This window comes from Perca fluviatilis, chromosome 2 (assembly GCF_010015445.1).
Source record: "Perca fluviatilis chromosome 2, GENO_Pfluv_1.0, whole genome shotgun sequence".
Classification (NCBI taxonomy): domain Eukaryota; kingdom Metazoa; phylum Chordata; class Actinopteri; order Perciformes; family Percidae; genus Perca; species Perca fluviatilis.
In genome coordinates, this window is record NC_053113.1 from 47,348,963 (window position 1) to 47,371,905 (window position 22,943).

The following is a 22,943-nucleotide window of genomic DNA, read 5'->3' on the forward strand; positions in this document are numbered from 1 at the left end:
GTAGCTATCGCGCAAGTTTTATCTGAATTAGAAAGTATTCCTTCATTTGAAAGAAGAGCAAAAAAACGGCACTGGTGGCTTTTCTCGGAGGAAAAGATGTTTTTACTCTTCTCCCAACTGGTTTCGGCAAGAGTTTGATCTGATTGGTTGATTTGGCCCATCTATCACCAACATAGGTGGTAATAGACAGATGGTTTATCCAATCAGCTAACCAGTATTTTCGCTTCTTCCCAAAAGTTCTCCAACGGAAAGTTCCCAGATGGATATGCCGAGCAATGCGAAGCAATCCATCTGGCGGAGTCAGGTTAGCAGCAATGTGCAGTACAACAAATATATGATGTTTTCTATAAATTAAACCACATAAACCTATTCTGGTACAACCTCTAAATACAATTACGAACCTGAAAATTAGCATAATATGAGCACTTTAAAAAGGCTTTTCTCATCATCTACAAAAAAGGACTTATAAGGAAAAATAACTAAATCACCAAACCACAAAAGCGGTTGCTTGCCAGTTAGCACCTGTCAACCCTGTACATACTATACATGTCCGTCATATTAACTGTTCATCTTTGTCAGTTCAATGCATCTGCCATCGTGGTTTGCCGGGACTTTTCCCCTGGACTTTAATAACATGGTTGTGCTGTTCTGTATTATTTCTCTCTTGTTGACTAAGCACATACATCAACATGCCAATTACCAGATGGATTGATGGCCATTACTCACCTTTAAAGCAATTTTAAACACAATTTTCATTGTGTTCAGGTGACTTCAAAGTTTATGCGCTTTTTCAACAACTGTTTGCTATAGAGCTCAACAGCGTGGTTCCGGAAGGTAAAACCCTGTTCATTTTCTCCATAAAAGGATTTTGATGATTAGCCATAATGTCTAAACCATCCGAGGTAGACCAGGAAGGTGTGAGGTTGTGAAATGAAGGTTTCTGTTCCTGTAGAAGCCACAAGTCTGTGTGATATCAACCTTGTTTTAAGAAAAACATGTTATATTAGCGATGTCGAACGGGAGAAGTGAACGTGACCACAGATTATCAGATTCTTTCACCCCATAGTCACCAAAGTAAATATTTCAACCATTCTTCAACAAGCCACATATCTCCAGAACATTTTCAGAAGTACACATCAGGAGAAAGAGAACTTTGAGACCAGTTTCTGTCTCAGGACCAAACTATCACCAGATCTCACAGAGAAGCTAACGTCAGCTGTTTGTGAAACAAAAAAACTAATCTCTGTGATGCTAAATGTGGCTAATCATCAATCCACTACGTTCACCACACTTTCAAACGAGGCCACACCCCTTCAGGAGACAGGAAGTGTGTACCGTTTCATACCATTGGCGCTGCTTTATATGCGCTATCTTTAGTATAGAGGATGTTTGGAAATTTTCACTGCACCTGGGAACCCGCAAACGGCTATAGCAAGCTGCTACCACTTAAGTCTATGATTGTTTCTGTACACAGTCTTGTACCTTTTGCCTTTTTTTGCTGTTTCCAAAATGTTCTTTTTCTGTTTTCTGGTCACAATTCAACTTGTAGCTGGTTGACTTGGTCCCTGACTTAAAACTATTTATACAAGCATTTCATAAACTGTCAATGAAGCAATTGAAAGGGGGGGAGAGAAAAATAAATAAATAAATCACTTCCGGAACCAGAGCCGTTCAAAAAGTGGGCCGTCACTGTTGAGCTCTGTTGTGTTCTATTTGTCTAATTAATATCAAAGGAAGGAGTTCTTACAGTGGAAATGCCACACCAGCAGTCCAGTTATAAGGGCTATAACTGCAGCAAAGACCACCACGGCGATCACAGCCCAGACTCTCCTGGGACCCTTTTTCTTCTCAAGCTTTTTGTTATCCGATGCTGGCAGGAACTGGACAGACGTGTCCCAGTCTTTGTCCTGGAAGACAGAAAGACAGTGGTATGGGTGAATGGATGATCAACACATAAAACATAAGGGCCAATAACAACAGCTTCAAAATATGAATTCATTTCACAGGAGGGTGAAAACATTTGTGGAAAAGCATTTCACAGAGGAGGTTTCTTTAGTGACACTTGATTTTTTTTTCTCTACCTGAGTAGATTATCAGCAGAAAACAGCAAGTATGAACTTGTGTATTTTAGGAGTGTCCCAGCCTGGGGTGACCTACAGAATTGCATTCTCAAACAGATAAAAGGTGAGTGATGGTGTGGTTAGTAACTCAGAAGGGAACTTTATGCATGAGTCACGGCCCTGTGGTTACTCTTTGAGAGACGAGACAGAGGGGGGGGGGGGGGGAGGGAGTACAAAGTTTCACCATGTACAATCCTGTCAAACCTGCTGCCAGCAAACCACATTAGCAGATCTGAAGTGGAACAACAACTTTCTTCGAGTGCTCGCCGGACGGTAGTAGAAAATTAAAGTTCCCTGGAAAACTAGACAACATTATGGACCAACAAAAGTTCATCTTAAAAGCTTTGGGATTCCTAGGACTTTAAGGTGCATGTAGGCCTACGTTTTACAATAACAAGGCATTTCCTGGAATATTGTCTGCAGTGCAAAACTACGACTCCACTAGGTGTTTCATAAACAAAGGACAACGCTTTCCTTCTGCCTGTATAAACCTGATATCCATGCTGAAGGACTAGAATTAATTACACTGCACCTATGAGGGAAAACATTGATTTTTAAAGAGCAGCAGGTTTGACATCTGTCATATTAAATTCCTGTTGTAATGGCGCATTGCAGAGTCTGTGGAATGGATATGCATGCATGGCTCTGTTTTGTTTATTAACCAAATACTGCATTACACATTCACTGCCCAAAGTGTTTTAAAAAGCAAAGCTACAAATTAAAAAAGTTTATAAATATTATATATAAATATTAAGAAACTGAGAGAACATGTTATAATGCCACATCTCCTTATAAATAAGATGAGCTTTTCCGGGCTCCAAATCATTTTCAAAATAACCAGAACTGTAGGTCTAAATCTCTATTGAGCTTGTAAACCGTGTCCATATGGTTCAATAAATATTACTATAAAAATACACTCTGAAAAAGAAAAAAAAAAAAACAACCTCAATGGTGTTTTAAGCCCCCAACTTCAAGGCACCTAAACCTAACCTTCTTTGATGTATTTTAAATTATTTATGGTTATTAATTGTGTGGCACTTTTTAAAGCACTTTTAAACACTGCACTTACTTCTAATTTTTTAAATGTGTATATTTTTTAACCTCAAGGGCAAGTAATTCAGACAGTATTTTAGACCCTTTAAATGTTTTTATTTAAATCTTTGAGGTTAAATAATAGGTCTTTCTTTTGTATTGCGTCACCGGGCTATTTTCACACACACACACACACACACACACACACACACACACACACACACACACACACACACACACACACACACACACACACACACACACACACACACACACACACACACACACACACACACACACACACACACACACACACACACACACACACACACACACACACACACACACACACACACACACACACACACACACACACACGAAGGTGACCTTTTATTTAAAGTTTTGATCTTCCACCAGTGGTCCCCTTGTGCCCCTCGCAGCGCCCATCCCAGGTGTTGCATTTTAACCCAACCCTAACCCTTGCCTAATCCTAGTGCCTTCCAGGCAGCGCTGCCTGGAAGACGACGTTGGAACAAACTCTTCTCGTCAACAACAGAGGTGTGAATCTTAATATGCAGATATGATCATTACATGTTTTGATAGGCATTTCATTATTACCCAGTCTCACATTCAACAACGTTGCCACTGAATACTCCTCAGATTTGCTCCATCATTGTATCCTGGAGAACATATTCTCTGAGAATGAAGGGGACTTTTCACATAATGCATTGTGTTCCTCACCCAGCTTTGATGAAAGCAGAGTAATCTGGAATTTGAATATTAGTGTACAGAAGAGAAGGACCGCAGTGAACAAGTCACAACAGGGCGGAGGAACCTGGAGGAATTCAGGCGTCAGGCCCTCGATGGCTGCCTGCTTTCTGAGGAACTTCTCCGCTGATGAATTTAGGGAGGTTCAACTTAGGGAGAGAGAATCACTAATTGGAGAAGGTTTTATCCAAAGCTTTGAATTGGTGTAAAGGTGTAAGGGTTTTGGAGTATCATTTTTTTTTTTCTTGTGCCAACTTCTTGGAAATGTGTCTAGAGAGAAAAGGGGCAGGGCGAGTTCAGCTTCATAGAGCTTGTTTGTCATCTCAAAAACCAGTTACATTTACAAGGATGTGTTGGAAAGTAATACCATGGGTCAAAGAACATGACACAAAAGATTTTTATAAAAGGATTTCTGATATTTTGTCACAAACTACTGCTCTTACTTGAATAGAAAAAAACAAAAGATTAGACATAATCCCTGTATCCCATGAGATATGGCTCTTTCACAATGTGTATTGATCCTTATCTGAATGCGATTAGAGATGTTCTTGTACATTTTGGGTGTATATGCCGCCTCAGAAGAGGTATTTGCTTTCGTGAATCTAAAGAGACACTTTTTTGACATGGGATTAACAAGTTTAAAATCTCGCCCAAATAATACCAAGTTAAAGTGCTGTCACAGCCTCTAATCAGAACAGAACCTGAAGCTTTGGCAAAGAAAACAGCTTGTGGGCAATAATGTGTTGACAATGTTGAGGTTTTGAAAAACTATTTGGAAGGTTGAATGTGACATTCATTTAAGTGTTGTGCTGATGAAAACACAAGTGACCTACCTAGCCTACTTAACCCTTGTGTTGTCTTCCCGTCGACCATTAACTTGTCCATCCAGGTCAAAAGTGAAATTGAATTTTTGGTGCTTTCCAGTGTTTTGGGCTCTTTTTTATGCTTTTGACACCTTTTAAAACATTTTTGTCACTTTTTTCAACGTTTCATTTTTAAATTCATGGTCCGTAAACATAATTTATATGACATTATACCTATTTTTTTAGTTTAAAAAAAGCAGAAATTATGAATTATTTTGACTAATAGTTAAGTCATTTACCAGTAGTTATCGCAGACTGGTAAATGTCAAAGGTTGGTCACTATACTGTTTTAAAACCATTTAAACATGTTTATAAAATTGAATAAAACACCCAAAATTCAATGAAAGTAATCATTAATTTTACGTGCAAGGATCGTTGTATGGGATCCGTACAATGTACATCCATGCATCCATGTTATATTTGGGCATTTTGGTTCAAAGAAACCCATATTTCTGATATAAAAACTTTGAAACTGGGTCAAATTTGACAACACAAGGGTTAATGGCAGGTTTGCTATCCTAGGTTCATTTACCTTTAGCTCACACTAACTTTAACGTTTGTCTCTGCATCAGTGTGCTTCACGTTCTGTCTGATGCTCTCCACTGTCCCACAAATATGCACCCATGTTAGGGAAGAATGCCATTCAGGTAACACCCACATTCTTTCATAGAAACACAAACTAGACGTTCGTGTTTTTATGAACGAATTTCATAAAAATTCGTTCATAACACAAACTAAACTGTTTTTGTGAAAAGGATTTGGGTGTTAGGGGTAAAAACTGTCGATACGTGCTCCCTATATCGAGAGTGCTACTTAGCAGTTCTGCACGTGCGTTGGCGCAATATTGACAGGGATTTGGGCTATCGAAACACGCTGAAATATTAAATAAATATGTTATAATAGGAGTATCAACATGTGCTCAACGTATTCTTATATTAGACTTGTCAATTTGTAAGCAAAAACGTAAACGAAGATGTCAATAGCATAGCCTACTGACGGAAATACACGACTAGTAATGGAAACCCATAAGATAGCATTTTTCGACGAGGCAGCACAATTCGCCAGAACACCCCCACCTATTTGCATGACTTAAGCTATGTGTAGGCTGTACAGAAGTAGCTAGGCCTACAAGTTTCTTACCGGCTTTGGGGTGTATCGTAGTCCGCTGTCCATGTAGTCCATTAGGGGCCCAACACTATGGCTGCTACAATTAAAAACCAAACCGACCTCAAACACCTGAACTACTTCTTCTCTCCCAAACCTCTCCTCTTCTTCGTTTGTGTCTTTGACCTAATAGAGGTTTTTGATGCCGGCCATAGGCTGTTTCGCCCCCCCCCCACCACCCCCGAGGTGAACCTGTACGCTAGGCCTGGTTGCCAGGAGATGATCCAATTGTGTTCGTCAACGAATTCACCTGCGAGCAAAATAAATCTATAGGCCTACCAGCCGCAGGTAACGACGAAGGCAAATGTCTTTAAATAAGGCTCCTCTTCGGTCGAAATGTTGTTCACAAATGTCTGTCTGGGCCTGAATCTATCGCGCTTGACTGCGACGGAGGGAAACTCAACGAAACCGCTGAGAAAAAAACTTTTTCCGGGAGCTTCAGGTTTCTGCGGGAGTGTCACCTGTGGCAACTTCCTGTTTACCTGGCGCAGGTTTTCGACTAGGACCTCTCTCACTGTGTGATGAAGCTCTACCATTGGTCGGAATAAGTGGGACGACGTCAGTGTTGGTGTTTCAAACTGGCCCGTGACTATAGACCTTATAATGTCATTATGATTACAGTCAGGGCGTGACACTCTACCGCCCATCAATCATAATTTCCGATACATAGTTAGGATGTTGTTGTTGGAGTGTACAGTGTAGGCAACGTGTGTGTGTGTGTGTGTGTGTGTGTGTGTGTGTGTGTGTGTGTGTGTGTGTGTGTGTGTGTGTGTGTGTGTGTGTGTGTGTGTGTGTGTGTGTGTGTGTGTGTGTGTGCGCGTCTATGCGTGTATGTATGTGTGTGTGTGTGTGTGTGTGTGTGTTTGTGTGTGCGCGCTCCTCTCTGGCTTTCTCTTCCAACAAAATTGAATGTATGGAAATCCATAGGGTTCAAATTAAAAAATGTACTATCTCCAAAAGTACAATAGCATAATAATAATAATAATAATAATAATAATAATAATAATAATAACAAGGTCACCTTATAAACCTTAAAAATATTCAAAAACATGCATGGGAGGAGGCCCTGGCACCCACTGTGCTCAGCTTGATGGCTGGTAGTGCCAGTACGTACCTGAGGACCACAGGGGAGTGAGAGGGTAGGTCTGAAGGAGGTCTGGTGAGATAAGGAGGGCAGGGGCGAGGCTAGAAGGGGGGCACGGGGTTTTGGGGCTTACTGTGTACAGAACACATGTTGTGTGGTTTGATAGTGAGGTTTAGAAGTCAGAGAGACTAAATCTGTTCAGCAACAGATCACAAGTAGAGCATTTTGACAGCTACTCTGTCATAATAAAAACAACTGGAGACTGTGTACGTGCTGATATATGGGTCTGATAACATTTCATTAAATTGGAATTGGACCTAACAGGATGTGAGTGTTACTGTGACTTCCTGTTCAGACTGAAGGCTGCTGGAAAATTGTAAACTATCCAACTTGACCGCAGCTTCTTGTCACCACCCCCCTGCTGCTGCCGCCTGCTCTCGTCTCCTTTACAGGCGAGGCGCAGTTCATCTTGAACGAGCCTAGCGTTTCCATGATGACAATCTAAAAATCTGATACCAAGGAACCAGCACTGGAATTGTTTTTGTCTTTTTAACAGCAGACTGAGCCTATATTGGAGTGGCCAGGTTGGATCAGTAGGTAGAGCTGGGGCACATATACTGAGAGGTTTATGCCTCGACGCAGAGGTCCAAGGGTTGGAGTCCGACCTGTGACAATTTCCTGCATGTCTTCCCCTTTCTCACCTAGCGGTCCTATCAAAATACAGGCCGAAAAGCCCAAAAATAATCAAAAAAAAATAAGAAAATGAAAATGAAAATGTATTGTGGCTATACAATTAAAATAAAAAAAAAAAAAAAAAAAAAAAAAAAAAATTTTTTTTTTTTTTTTTTTAACAAAAATAAAATTGTGTTGTTCTATCCTATCCAATATTTCCTATATTTCAATAGTTGTTTTTATCACTAGAGTCTAAACCAGAGTTTTTCAGTCAGTCTGATTATGGTGTTGTGGCTGGCCAGTTTTTGGAATCAAGGAATTTTCAGGGAGAGCGGATGGTGCAATGATAAGTTCTTTATTCAATCAAAAGACCTTGAGTATTTTCTGCAGAAAATAACTGGCAACCCTTCAGCAGTCGTTTCTTCCATACGTAGGTAGAGTGGTCATTTGACAACACAGGCATCCAGTGGTGATATGTAACTAAGTTCATTTACTCAAGTACTGTACTTAAGTCCAAATGTTGAGGTACTTGTACTTTACTTGGGTCTGTTCTTTTCATGCCACTTTCTACTTCTACTCTGCTACATTTCATAGAGAAATGGAATGTAAAATCAATGAAGCAAAAGTTGTTACTGGGGAAATATCGCCTTTCATTCTGTGAAAACAAGATCAGTAATGCTGTTCATGCCAAATTCCTACCCTACTTATGTTATGTAACTTAAAGTGTGAAAGAGTGAAGAGTGAAAATCCTCAACATTTGCCTATGTTCTGGTTTCAGAATGCTGAAGTTGGAGAGCAGTTAGATACAAAACAGGATGTCAGCTCTACAGGATGATTCTTTCCCTTGGCAACTCTCGTGTTTTTCCCAAATGATGTACAGCTTTTTAGGCATTCTATTTTAAAACAGCTTAAAAGATAGTGCACATAGCTGCTGTAAATTGAGCATGCCCCTGGAAATCAGTCTGCATGAGATAGCAGAGGCCAGCTGCTCATGGATTGTGCTGATTTTGGAGTAAAAAAAATAAATAAAAAGGCAGAGCATTCTTTATTGGAGAGATTATTGTGCATGGAGGTTTCAGGTGGAGCGAGTAGCCTTTTCACTGTGGAGAAGAGTGTTCTGATATTCCCTTCACCTGTACTCATAATATTTGCATAATGGGCAGTTTTAGCTGCTGAGAGAGCATTTTTGTAATGGAGTATGTGATCTCTTGTTAGAGATGAAACGTTTATTTTTTGCATACTTGTTAAATATTAACATGAAAAAAAAAATGCTTTTACTCCTCATTTTTCAAATTTCACCTTTATTGTTTTTGAGCAAATGTTCACAATCAATGTGATGGCCTGAACTGTGCTAACATACCATCATATATAACCTTCAGTGAGAGTAACTTTCTTTAAAGGCATACTATGTAACTTTTCCCTCTTCGGCCCCAGCTCCGCGAGCTGTAGTTCCAGTGAGACAACCTGTAGGGGGGCCGAAGTATGAAAAGTTACTGTACATAGTATGTCTTTAAAAAGGTTAAAAATGATTTCCTTATTCAGTCCTTTTCAGGCAGTCTTTAGTGATGTGTCACTCCGCATGTTCATACTGCGTACTGTTTTTATTTTGTGTAATCTTGATTTGGTTTCATACAGCCTATTTTTAGTATCTGTCATGTGATCATATCTGGCTTTACGCTGCCTTGTTTGTGCAATGTAACTATGACTCACTGATGAATCACCTGCAGGAATTTCTCTTTCTTTTTTTTTTTTACATTCATGATGAGTCATAAGTTTCTGTTTGAGAAAACGGCACCCTCCCCCCCCAAACAGAAATCCCCTCATATTTCCAAATTGTATAGATATAACTAGGCAGCAGTACTTCTGCACTTGTTTCTGTATGCTACAAAATACAAAATACACCTTCAAAACTTTACTTTCTGAAACTTTGTTAATAAAGACATGACTAAGGAAAAGAAAACTAACCTTAATCATCTTTTAAGCCAAACGCATACACCCTTAAAAAAAAATGAACTTTTTGATAATCAAGTAATCAAGTAGGCTAATTTGTAAGAAGAATGCCCCGAATCCTCTGATTCTAGTTTCTCAAATGCCAAAATTAGGTGTTTTTGTTTTTGTCTGCTATGATATTTAATTAAAGGTGCCCTGCCACACATATTTTATTACTTTGTGGTGATGTCTGAAGTTCTACCATGGACTCTGTAACATTTTTAGTGGAAAAAAATGCCTTGGTTACCTTGTTTCAAGCCATTCTAGTTTGGTATAGAAAGCCTGCAGGAAGACTCAGCTCAATTTCTGCCAGTTCTCATTAATATTCAACAAGCTAAGCTGTTTGAATCTGATTGGCCAACAGCTAGCCAATGAGAGCGTCAGCATCCTCTACCCAGCGTAACTGGGTGAGCTCATGAATAGTAATAAGCTCAGGCAACACCACGTCAGACTGACCAGCTTTTGTAATTGGCCTTATTTCTCTGCTTATTTCTTTTCAGTGGCTAGAGCTGACAGAGAAGGTAGCAGTTCATTTTCACATTCACAACATAACACAAACACATATGGACCTAAAAGATTTCAAAAAATGCAAGTAAAAACGGTTTTGTGTGGCAGGGCACCTTTAAATAATAATTACAAATTTCAATATTTTTGGGGTTTTGGACAGTTGATGGGGCAAGACAAGCAATTTGAATATGTCAAGTCAACCCTTGAGATTTGTTTCTTCTATTTCTATTGCTTATATTTATCTATCTATTTTGAGATTTAACATACCAAACAATTAATTGAAAGAAAAAAATGACAGAATTGATAATGAAAAACAATGGTTAGTTGTAGACCTAAAATAATGTTCCCTTTTAATAGCACTTTTATCTAACTGAGACCACAAAACTCAAGCAACATTTTGTTTAATCTATCTATCCATCCATCCATCTATCTATCCAAGAAAAGACGACACATCCATATGGAAGTTGTGAGTTTATTGATGTGTACCCCCTCCCCCCCACTGTAACCATAAATCTGTTTCCATTGGTGTCAATCAAATTTCTTTTAAAATCACTAATATGCATATTATATTAGTTCCCGGTCCCTTCCCACAATCAAGCAGGCAGTTACAAGATTGAAGCCGTTTGGGTGCATAGTGAGACAGTCGCATACAGAGATACTGTCACAGGAAGAGGAAAGAATAGAAAACAAGAGAACAAACTTAAAAATATATATCATATCATTTATAAGAACAATGCACATCACAGGTAATCCTCCGGAAAAAAAGCCATGATTGAAACATCAACTATACAGGCATACAAAGACAATACTAAGAGAAAAAAAAAAAAAAAAAAAAAAAAAAAAAAAAAAAAAAAAAAAAGAGAGAAAAAAAAAGAAGAGGATTGTAGGATTCAGTTTACTCGTTTGTGTCATTCTCTACCTGTAAAAATACACAAATTAGCTCCTTTTTTCCCAGAAACCAGCTCTCCAAGCCTTGTCTTTCTATCTCTGTCTGCCTGCACAGCCCTCCAGCTCCAAGGTGTCTTCAATTGGCTTTGATCCAGGGCCGGCCCAAGCCTTTCTCGGTACCCAAATCACAAAATCCAGATTGCTAAATTTGTTACAGTTATTATTTGTAATAATCCCCTAAATTTGGTTATATTCAGACTCGTTGTTTTGGCATTTGTTGTAATCCGAGAATTAGTCATAGCATGCCCAAATCCACCAAATTGCGTACATTTTCACTTCGTTTGGGCAGCTGCTTTACAGTATGTGTTTGTGCCTCTGTGTCGGCCCTGTTTTGCGCTATCAGACTGTTCTACGCTTTATGACCAGGAAAGCCAAACAGTTGCTCCAATGACATGTGTGTACATCATCCCCCAAAAGTTTGTTTCAAAGTAGTTTTTGCTTCAGATAATTTGTGCAAAAAACAATGAACAAACCAAACTGAAAAAAAACACCACTTGTTTGTCAGTTTGTAGCATGTCATTGCCCGCTGTCACAATGTTTGTGTGGATTCAAATCAAAGCCACATAGGACCCTGTCAGATACATAGTATGGAGAAAAAAAAAAGCTTCCCTGATACATCCAACTATGTAACACATGTCAATAAGTATTTTTTTTTTTCATCATCTATTGAATTATACTGCTTTCATATTGATAAAAGGTTGTGTTTGTGTGTAGGAGGGGGATTTGTTATCACATTCACTTGGTAAGGGGTTCAGAGTAGTTCTTGCATGATGTGTTTGAGCTGGGGGGTCTGTGCACACCTTCCCCTTTCCCCGACTCTTTCCAACAGTGTGCCTGGCAAACACAACTCATGACCGCTAAGCTAAGAACCCTAAACCGACTCGTAACCTCTTCCCCTGGGGAAAAAAAGGTGGAATACAAACATCTATTCTTATATATATATATATATTTAAACTGTATATGTATATTTCGTCTGTTATCATAAACAAAGAACAGAAACTAAATAATTCATGATTTCAATTTTTTTTGTTCTCATTTGTTGTATCACTGTACATTTTAATTGGTACAAAGAGCCTTCATATACAAGCAATCTATTGAGAGGAAGAAAAAAAAAAGAACAAAAGAAAAACCATCAGAAACTGCGTGGATGACACCTTGCATGATGGAAAAATCAAAGTGTAGTGTTTGGTATGACGGTTTGATGATGGCCACTCAAAAACATTTACATTTTTGCTTGATTTGCCTTTCACTTTCAAAATCAAAGAAAACGTCTGAAGAAATGTTATACATCTTGATCTGAGATAGCTGTATCAATAATTACAGAGAAATCTGCAGAATCACATTAATTTCCATAATGCAATATGGCAGATACATCACCTTTTCAAAAGAAACATGATCAAAAAAGAGTTCTATAATACAATAGTAGCAGTAGTAGAAGTAGTAGCATTATTTAAGGATTTTTTTCGAACAAACCAGTAAATGGAGTTTGGATGTATGCAAATGATTTTAACAATAGCATATGTTATTGGTCAGTAGTATGTTCCCCCCCTCAGGTTGCCGTCCTCTGTCAGACTCCACAGAGCCCCCCCCACTCCTACAGGCTCTGGTTTAGATCTGCATCTGCTCCAGGTATTTGTAGGTGGGGTTTTCGTAGCCGTGGTTCTGCATCTTGCTGAGGTGACGTTCCTCTGGTGTCAGCATGGGGTCAACCTGTGTGACACGCACGCACGCACGCACGCACGCACGCACACACGCACACACACACACACACACACACACACACACACACACAATAGCTGACCCTAAACAAGGGCAGAACGCATTACCAACATGCTGTGTGTTTTGTATGCAAATGCTGTAGGGACAACAATCTAATTAGCCTTGCATTTACCCATGCTCCATTTCCATAACCCCTGATCATTTAATCTGAACCTGACACTTGGAACAAGATGGATAGCAGTTCACTGAGAGCACTTATTCGTTTCACACCCTCTGCCCAAATCCCCACACTCTGCTCCAAATAACGGGGCTTACCTCCACGATGCCATGACTGATGGTGCCGTATTGCCTCTTCCTCAAAAGCACCAGGCTGATCACAATAACAGTTGCTATGGCCACCGCGATCACCAGCAGGCCAATCAGTGCACTGCTCCCAAAGCTGAAGTCCTCTCCCAGGGGGCGGTAGGACTCCTAACAGGTGGAACGGGGGGAGAGGAAGACAGAGAGAGCGACAGTGAGGAGACATTCCAATAGTTGTTCTCATGCTGTTATATGACTATTTGAAATAAAGCTCCTGTCCAGCCATCTAAAATGTCCGTGAGCTCTTTAGGGCTCCCATCTTAGTTCACTAATGAGTGGTTTTGTTAGTTGACTAAGATTTCTTTAGTCGATTAGTCATTTTTTTTATGCTTTTTTTTTTAATGCTGAATGATTTATTTCTAGGAAACTTGTGAGCAACATCTCTGGAAAACACAAAATAGTTTTTTGGAAGATTATGTTTTGGGCTTTTTTTGCCTTTATTGGATAGGACAGCTTAAAGCAGGAAAGTGGGGGATGACATGCAGCGAAGAGCAGGTCGGAATCAAACCCGGGCCGCTGCGGTAAGGACTGAGCCTTAGTACATGGGGCGCACGCTCAACCAGGTGAGCTACAGTACCAGGGCGCCCCAAACACCTGATCTGGTGGTGATTTTTTTTGTGCTTTTGCATGATTCTTTGAAAAGAAACTCAGTTCACTGAGTGTTAGGTGACTAAGGATTTCTTTAATCGAGGACAGCCCTAGAACTCTTATTCTCATATTCTTAATCTCTATCTTTATGACCAATGATCATGACAACATTAACAACCACACTGAACATTTAACTTTTGCAATTTGGAAACTGTCCGACACAAAACTATCTTCTTGTGTTTGCTGTGCTTACATGCATTAGGTGGTTCTGCTATGCTGTGCACTTTTATTATAATAGCTACAGGGATTTTTCATTGCACAGCTATCTAAAAAGAAGTGTTGGCAGTTATTTCTGTGATTTGAATTGTACTCCTTAGCACGCAGCAGTAGTGACTGTGTGCACATCCCCACCGGTGAAAATAATGAGATGCCCGCACTCTGCTAGTACTCCTATACTATGTGTATTGTGCTGCAATGTTTCAACCCTGCCAGGTCTTCCTCAGGCAAATTGAAACGTTGCAGCACAATAAACATATGGGAGTATTAGCAGAGTGCCGGCATCTCATTCTTTTCAGGCTCGCACTCCTTGCCCTGATCAACATTGTTCCTCCTAAAATCTGTGCTACAAAATATCTACATGGGAGGCAGTGAGTCAATTGTTATTTTGATCAATAGTCATGATAGAAAGACATAAGCTTAAGATTTGAGATTTATTTAATTTATGAAGACAATGCAAATGAATCACCACTTCTGTAAATGTTAGCGAACTTTCAACTGTAGTCCTAGTTACCTAGCACGCACGTCTTTATTAGCAGCCAGGTTGAGACATACAAGAATTTCCCTTTAGAACAGGGGTTCTACATCAACTTTTTTTTTTAAGCCAATGACCCCTTAACTGAGAGTTGGAGCAGGGACCCCCTACTACATACAGTATATTGTATACAATTCAGTTGCATAATGAACTGGGCCTTCGATAACGTGTAGGGCGGCCTAAAGCCTTTATACCTTCTTTTTTTTTGCCTAGAATACTAAGCTTTTAAAATAGCCTAATACATGTATTAGTTTTAAAACATACATGAGGCACAGTGAATCTTCAGGATGAACTGTATCTGTGGATGGCTTACATTAGTGGCTACCTTACCTTACCTAGGCCAGTAAGCAGTGGGGATTTAGATTTGCTAATAATATGTTGGATTCATGTTACGACTTAACAATAATTTGGTGGCCCCCCTCCTGCATTGACTGTGAGGATCCACTAGGGGTCCCGGGCCCCCTGGTGAAGATCCCTGTTTTAGAATATAGGCCAGTTATTTATTTACAAAGAAAAATAAGAGTAACAACACATTTGTGACAAATAAAATTGGATTATTCTGCCCTGCAGGTAAACTGATTTAAACTTTGCCAAGCATTGATAGCAAATTAGTTTTTCCCTTTTAGAGATTCATCTTCGTCAGAGTAGCTCTGGAGGAAAATGAAGCCTTTATTCTCATGTTATTTCATAAAACCACAGTGAAGCGGGGACAAACATCTCGTTTTGGCAGAGGTTCTGTAAGACATGACTGACTTGCGCAAGTGTGTGCACACATGCATGAAATGTGTCTTTGTGGGAGGATCGTGTAATATCTTTTGCCAATTCAGTATGAATACACCACCACAGTCGCCCACAGCACACACTTATCTTCGCAATGAAATCTGGCACATATGACACAAACTAATCATATGTAGACAGCCACTGGGGGATTTTTCTTTTTTTACTGCTTATTCTCACACATAAACTGAGCGCACTCAGTTTGTGTGGATTCACATTCATCATATCATATCACTGAGATTTTCAAAATGTGTACATTCAGAGACAATCACATAACAAACATGCTCCCATGCAGAAATAACAAAAACATATTGGCCTTAACAGAATACTTTAAAAAAACTAAACAGGGAGGGGATTCGGGTTCCAAAGCTGTTTTTTTTTCTTCTTTTTTTCAATTAATTTTTTTATTCAGCTGCAGAACTGGAATCTCTGCACACTTCCTCCTCCTTTCATCTTCTTCCCCCTACTGATAACTACAGTTCCCCAAAGAGCCCTGTGGGGGGCACCGCTGTACTCACCAGCTCAGCATCATGCAATACGCTGACTCTCTCTGCACTGTAAACCATCTCTTTAACATCCAGAGACTCATCAATCACCTGTCAACACAGACAGGGGAGCCCAGGTTACACTCACCACAGTGTGTGTGTGTTTGTGTGAGATTGTATATATGTGAGACGGATGGGGAGAGAAGGAGAGAGAGAGAGAGAGAGAGAGAGAGAGAGAGAGAGAGAGAGAGAGAGAGAGAGAGAGAGAAAAAAAAAAAAAAAAAAAAAAAAAAAAAAAAAAAAAAAAAAATGAGAAGAAAGAGAGAGAGAGAAAAAAAAAAAAAAAAAAAAAAAAAAAGGCGTGATTGTGCTGCGAAGTAAACTGCAAAGATTATCTGTGTTTGGGTGATGATGCACTCAGAGCTTTCTCGTACAAACTGGGAGGGGAGGGGGGGGGGGTTGCAAGCATCCACAACAGACTCTCTTTTAGGCACACAGGTTAACAGGTCTTTCTTAACAGACTGTCAGCCACTCATTATTGAGAATCTGAAGGAGAAGAAGAAGAAGAAGCGCTGTGAGTGGAGGTGGGCGGTGGTGGAAGAAGTATTGATTTCCTTTACTACTTCAGTAAAAGTACTAATACCACACTGTACAAAATATTCTGTTACAAGTAAAAGTCCTGCATTGAAAATGTTATATAATGTTGTAAAAGTATATAAGTATCATTAGGGAAAATGTATTTAAAGTAATAAAAGTAAAAAGTACTCGATGAAGAAAACTCCTCCCATTTTAGAAAGTGTAAAGGATCCAAACAGTTGTGTGTTTAATGGTCTAATCATTTCAGCTGGACTTGTAGGCCCTTATATTGTTGGCTAGTTTGATTTATAATAAAACATCAGATTTTATAAATTACATGTGTTTTGTGCGCAAAACTCTTAACATGTAACTAAAAGTAACTAGTAACTAAAGCTGTCAGATGAATGTAGTGGAGTAAAAAATACAATATTTCTTTCTGAAATGTAGCGGAGTAGAAGTAGAAAGTGGCATGAAAAGACTTTGAAAGACTTGAGTGAATGTACTTAGTTACATTCCACCACTGGTAGTGGGGTGTGTTCAGGAGGCAGAAAACTAAATCTACTGTTTGTAGAGACAGAGCAGTCCAGAGTCTGGTTCCCACAAAATAATAACCACGATAGACATTTGAGGTGTCACCGCCATTGGTACCGTTAACCTCAGATTGCTCCGTCTTAGAAGACTAGGCACTTTCAAAAAAAAAAAAAAAAGAGAAGAAAAAGAAACATGCATACATTGAAAACCTTGCATGACTCATATTCACACGCACACACAAATACACAGCTTTGCAGTTGGTGTTGGATTAGCATGCAGAACACAGCACACATTCAGCAGCCGAGCGGCGTCTGAGAAGCCATGAAGAGGAATGGTGTGTCTGGCAAAGGAAAGTAGCATGCGATGACTGCCGAACAAAGCGCTGAGTTGACCTGAATGAGGGGCAGTTGGCAGAGGCCGAAGAGAGACATGCAAAAAGCCCAGTGTGAGATAGCTGCAACTATGACAACATATTTACGGGATTTATTATCTGAGCTGAAATAAGAGCTGAATTTAAGAGAGAGCTTTATGTGAAAGCACTGTATGTACCCGTTCATTTCAATCATCCCCTCCATTGCTTCATGGTCATGGTCATGATAATGAAACTAAACTGTCCATACTGTCTGTTGGAGGATATTTAACACAGGGAATACATTTCAATATTGCATACCAGGGCTGCACAATATATATATCGTCTTTTTTTTTTTTTAATCGGTATCGCGATATTAGTCTCGCTTTGCCAGACCTTCCTCCACAGCGCTGCGGAGGAAGGTCTGGCTAGTCCACCCAGCATTCCGGGATGGGAGAAAAACGTGCGCTGGTTTATTGGCATTTCTTTAAACCAATCACAATCGCCTTGGGCGGTGCTAAGGTCCGCACGGGACCGCTGCAAAAATAACCTCGGGAATAGGACAGATAGTCTAGCTAGCTGTCTGGATTTACCCTGCAGAGATCTGAGGAGCAGCTAACCATAGTCCTCACAAATCCACCAACACAACAGACATCGGCGAAAAGACATGCATCCGGCGGAATTTCCTGCGGCACACTTTAAGATCTGTTTTTATAATAAAAAGTGTTTCCGACTTAACACTTACTAATACATTTTCTTGTTAGTTTGTTTTTCTTTCATTCTGTTTCTCCCTGTTTTATATAACGAATGTTATTACTGTATATTTTTTGTCTTAGAGCTAACCAAGCGTGGGTCACCTCTACTTGTATGCTGTACGTATTAGCTCAGTAGAGCATACTTATGAATTGTGTCTCTGTTTTAACATTTACTAATTAACTGTCCTGTTTTTCTTTTCTTTCGTCCTGTTTTACTCTGTTTTATATAGCAAATGTTAATACTGTATATCTTTTGTCATTTTTATTGTAATTTCTACCTGCCTAATGGACTACAGATGGAAATTAGGCCTTGGGCTACAATCTGGCACTTTTACTGTGTACTGCTGTACATGTTCATCAAATGTGCATTGTCCTGAAATAATAAAATAATAATAAAATAAAATCGTTATCGTGATATTCAACAACAAAATCGCATATTGCATATTTTCCACATATCGTGCTGCCCTAATAGCAAAATATTGTCTTGTCTTTGAGCAAGGCACTGAACCCCAAGTTGCTAACGATGGGCAGGCCAGTGCCTTGCATGGCAGCTCCGCCACCATCGGTGTATGAATGTGTGTGTGTGTGTGTGTGAATGGGTGAATGAGAGGCAAACTGTAAAGAGCTTAGTCCGGTAAGGCAGAAAGCTATAGCGCTATATAAAAGCACACCATTCACATATCTTTACACAGTTTCTCCTGCTTTAACCTTTGTGTTGTCTTCGGGTCAAATTTGACCTGTTTTCAAAATGTCTATATCAGAAATATGGGTTCCTTTTTAGCTATCGAATTGTAATTACCCAAAAATAACATGGATGATTCCATACACCGCGCTTCGCAAATACAACAAAAGATCGGGTCTCTACTTTCATTACATTTTGGGTGTTTTATTCAATTTTTCTGCATTTGAAAAAAAAATTGAAGTTTCGAAACAGTATCCTCACTCAAGGTTGACAATTACCCTTCTGTGATTAGTAATTTATGCTTTTTTTAACTCAAGAATTAATAATTTCCTATAAATGTAAAACTAGTAATAAGTTGGTGTTAGTGGTGTTTATACATGGTAGTGAAAAGAAGCTTTAAAAGTAAAGCGCCACAAACATTCAAAAAGGGCCAACAGTGTTGAACAAAGAGACAAAAACGCCAGATGTCGATATTCAGTTTTGCTCCGGGAGGACGGCAAGTGCATGGTTAGGAATCCGGCTCTCCGTTCATGTGTTGAGCAAAGTTGGAATGTTAGAAAAGCGTTGAGGCACAGACAGAGGAATATGAAAGTGACAGCTTACCACGCTGTCGCTGATCTTGGGCTTGCTGTTGATGATTCTCTCCTCAGCACCTATCAGACCGTCTAGACCAGCCATGGCGGAGCCTGCAGGAGGCCAGGGAGCACAGTCAGTAACAACAGAGCAGCACAGACCAACACACACACACACACACACACACACACACACACACAAACAAAGCAACACGGATGGTGGTATTGATGGTGGACAGCGCCACATAGATATCCAGCTCTTTTTCCTCACAACTGTGGCGTCAGTCTCCTCAGTTCACTGGTGACAACAAAGCCCTTTCTTCCATCGAGCACAGTGTGAGCACTGTGACGCCAGCAGGACACTGACTAATACTTTTTATTTATTTATTTTTACAAAGGCTCCGGTATTTCGCATATAGCTGCACTATAAACTTCCACTCACTCGTTAAATGAAGCCCTTCGAAAAAATTTGTAGTAGGGCTGTGCAATTAATCGAAATTTAATCGTGATTATGATTTCTGCTCCCAATGATCACAAAAACAGAATAATCGAGAAAAACAATTATTTAGCTCATTACGTTTTGCAAGTAAACTCTTATTTTCTCGTGTTCTAAATGAAAACATAAAGTTTAAATTAAAGTTTTTTTTCTTCTTTTTACTGTTGATTTATTGAACTTTTAAGTTCAATAATTGCAACATCTTTCCAGAAGTCAATGAGTAATCATGTTAAATTATTTTCATATATTGACCCAATTTCAATATTGACCGAAATAATCGTGATTATATTTTTTTCCATAATCGCCCAGCCCTAATTTGTAGTCATCCTGGCATTTTGTAAGCCTCACTTATCTCAGATTTCATGTTCAAAACTTTGCATCACTCTAGTTCCTCATCTACAAATCCGTCATAGTCCCTTGAGATTTTAACAGATGATTGTTAAAAAAAAACAAAAAAAAAAACTGTGGGTTTCAGTAAGTGGCTAAACCAAAAAAAAAATAAGAAAACTGGGACCCGAGTGTCAGCTATGCATGTTCGAAGACTGATGGTTCCGGAATAGGCATAGGGTCTATTAATATACACAGCGCAGATATGCCATGAATAAATCAAGAGCTGAGAGAAGAGTGAGCGAGGTCCTGAGCGACGTGCACCATCGATGAGTCTGCCGTCGGCTGATTGTCTGCTGCTGCTGCTGCTAGCCAGCCAATGCCAACTGCTCAAGATGTGTACAATTGCTATGGATTAAGCGAGGAACAATGACGTGTGTTTGCGAGCCAGGCTCGACAGTAGCGCCGTCTGAAACTTGGATGGCAGCGTAGGGCGCACAGACAGCCACAATAACACGCCGCACAATGGGAGGGAGCAATTTGATCGCTCATCTGCATGGATTTGAAAAAGTGCTGAAACAATTAGTCTAGAGCTGCAAAGCTGAATCGATTAGTTAGTCAACTATTACATCTTTTATCGATAATCCATTTATCGGTTTGAGTAATGTTTTATGAAGAAAAAAAAAGGTTTCTACATGAGAGTGACATGACACTGTCATGAACGTGTCATAAACATTATAAACAGGTCATAAACTTTTACGACATAACACGTCTTTTAGTAAGTGTCATTCGGTTATTGTCATGACAAGTTATGGTTAGGGTTCATGTGTTCATGACTGTGTCATGACAGTGTCATGTCACTCTTATGTAGATACCTTCAAGTAAAGTGTTACCCAACTTTTTGCAGATGTGTAGGAGAAAAACAAGGTACTGAAGAGAAAATCCCGTACACTGCTCTTGCTGCAGCATCGCCATTTATCAAAGAAAACTAACGCTTCGGTCCCTACGCACCTTCGTCAAGAGTGTTTCCAAATATTTCCAATACTTTTGACGAAGGCTTAGGGACTGAAAAGTGATTTTTCTTTAAAAAATTTAAAAAAGCATTATACATTTTTTTTTAAATCTGATTCCAGCTTCTTAAATAGGAATATGTTCTAGTTTCTTCTCTCCTCCTGTGACACTAAACTGAATATCTTTGAGACATTTGAGGACGTCATCTTGGGCTTTAGGAAACACTGATTTTCAGACCTTTTATAGAGCATACAACCAATTTGATAAACTAATCAACAGAATTTATCAACAATAACAATAATGCAGCCCTAAATTAGACCATTAATCCATTAGTCAATCAACAGGAAAATGAACTGACAATCATTTATCAAGCAAAGGTGCCAGATATTGGCTGGGTCAGAATGTCTTTTTTCCTACAACTGTAGTGCATCCATTAAAAATAAAAAAATAAATAATTTAGATTCAACTATTAGTGGAAGGCGTCTTTGTGCTTACCGAGTAAGATCGCAAGGTTAATAGAAATTTAGGATTACAGTACGTGTTAAAAACTCTACACAACATGCATGCAAAAGACTTATAATCTAAAATCTAGCCTAGGTTCTCAGATACTGTGATTTTTCTTCTTCTATGTCACTGAATGCACCATTAACTTTTCACCTGAACAGCTGATGATGTTGTATTTGGTATCATTGTAATCTTGGACCATCAAAACACAGAGGTAGACATCACCTATTCTGTGTTACCATGTTTGGTTCAGGAGATGTGATGCAAAGCAATAATAATTTGGTTATAGCGGAAAGTGAAATGGCCGCCACAAGGCGTTTTTGCGATGGCTCCCTTTCAGAAAGTGTTCAGCACCCAAAACTGTACAAGTGCACCAAATTCCATGCTTTTATAAAAATAAAAATAAATTAAAAAAAATGAACATTTCACCTCAAATTTGGCACGTATATTATCCGGACTATATGCTCAGATCAGACAAAAGAGAGGTGACGTAGCCACGTCCCTGTCTCAGGCTCGGAGGACAAATTGGGCCAATTTTGGATTGGGCTGTGGGTCAGCGGCAGAAACACCGAGCCTCAGACAGGGCCACTAAATCACACAGCTCCTGTCAGGAAGAGGGCGACTGATGAGGGGAGAGAGTGTGCGGGAGGGAGGGAGGGGGAATAATTGAGCAAGGTGGTTTGACGAATGCACTGAGGACGGGATGACAGCGAAAGCACACGCCTGAAGACCTCTGTGAGAGCCGAGCTATCTCTACCACACTCAGAAACCACTGCTTTACTATTCAGCATGGGGGTGATAATCCTGGTATGATGAAAAGCATAGGAGCAACTGAAAAGCCAACCACGCAGCCCATGATGTGAGTCATCAAGAAGAGTAGAAAAAAAAATGAACCATTATATGGCTTTTGATCAAATAGAAATGGTGGGAGAGAGAGAGAGGATCCCAAATTGCACCAAAGGGGGGAAGGAGAAGAGTGGAACAAAGTAGTAGATGGGAGATGAGGGGAGGCAGAAAACAAGACGCAACAGAGGCACCAACCTTTCTTGAAGGCACGTGGGGAGTCTGATAGATCGCCTTGGCATTAGAAAATGAGCAACGGAAAAACAGAACAGGAAAGGGGGAAGGAGAGAAGAGAGTTAACTTAGGTGAGAAGAGAAAAGGCAGGATTATCAAGCTGTGTTAATTGATTAGGAAAAGAGTCCAGCGCAGGGAAGTTTGAGATAACCAAACTGAAGAAAAAGGTAGCTGTT

At 39.6% G+C, this 22,943-nt stretch overlaps 2 protein-coding genes across 6 annotated transcripts in view; both read right to left on the reverse strand.

Moving 5' to 3' along the window:
* Positions 1-6,437, reverse strand: part of st14a (ST14 transmembrane serine protease matriptase a) — a 29,142-nt gene extending 22,705 nt beyond the window's left edge. The window contains 2 exon segments of the mRNA XM_039787634.1: positions 1,748-1,907; positions 5,924-6,437. Of these exon segments, the coding sequence (XP_039643568.1) occupies positions 1,748-1,907; positions 5,924-5,965 (202 nt within the window). The 5' untranslated portion in view covers positions 5,966-6,437.
* A 4,713-nt stretch (positions 6,438-11,150) lies between these two features.
* The window catches only part of aplp2 (amyloid beta (A4) precursor-like protein 2), a 109,350-nt gene continuing 97,557 nt past the window's right edge, over positions 11,151-22,943 (reverse strand). For 2 of the 5 annotated variants that reach the window (XM_039787683.1, XM_039787647.1), the window contains 5 exons: positions 22,732-22,767; positions 19,384-19,466; positions 15,921-15,998; positions 13,182-13,337; positions 11,151-12,857 (listed from right to left, as the gene is read on the reverse strand). In XM_039787683.1, the coding sequence (XP_039643617.1) occupies positions 12,756-12,857; positions 13,182-13,337; positions 15,921-15,998; positions 19,384-19,466; positions 22,732-22,767 (455 nt within the window). In that variant the 3' untranslated portion in view covers positions 11,151-12,755. The remainder of the gene's footprint in view (positions 12,858-13,181; positions 13,338-15,920; positions 15,999-19,383; positions 19,467-22,731; positions 22,768-22,943) is intronic. The other 3 variants (XM_039787665.1, XM_039787656.1, XM_039787675.1) reach the window with 3 other exon arrangements.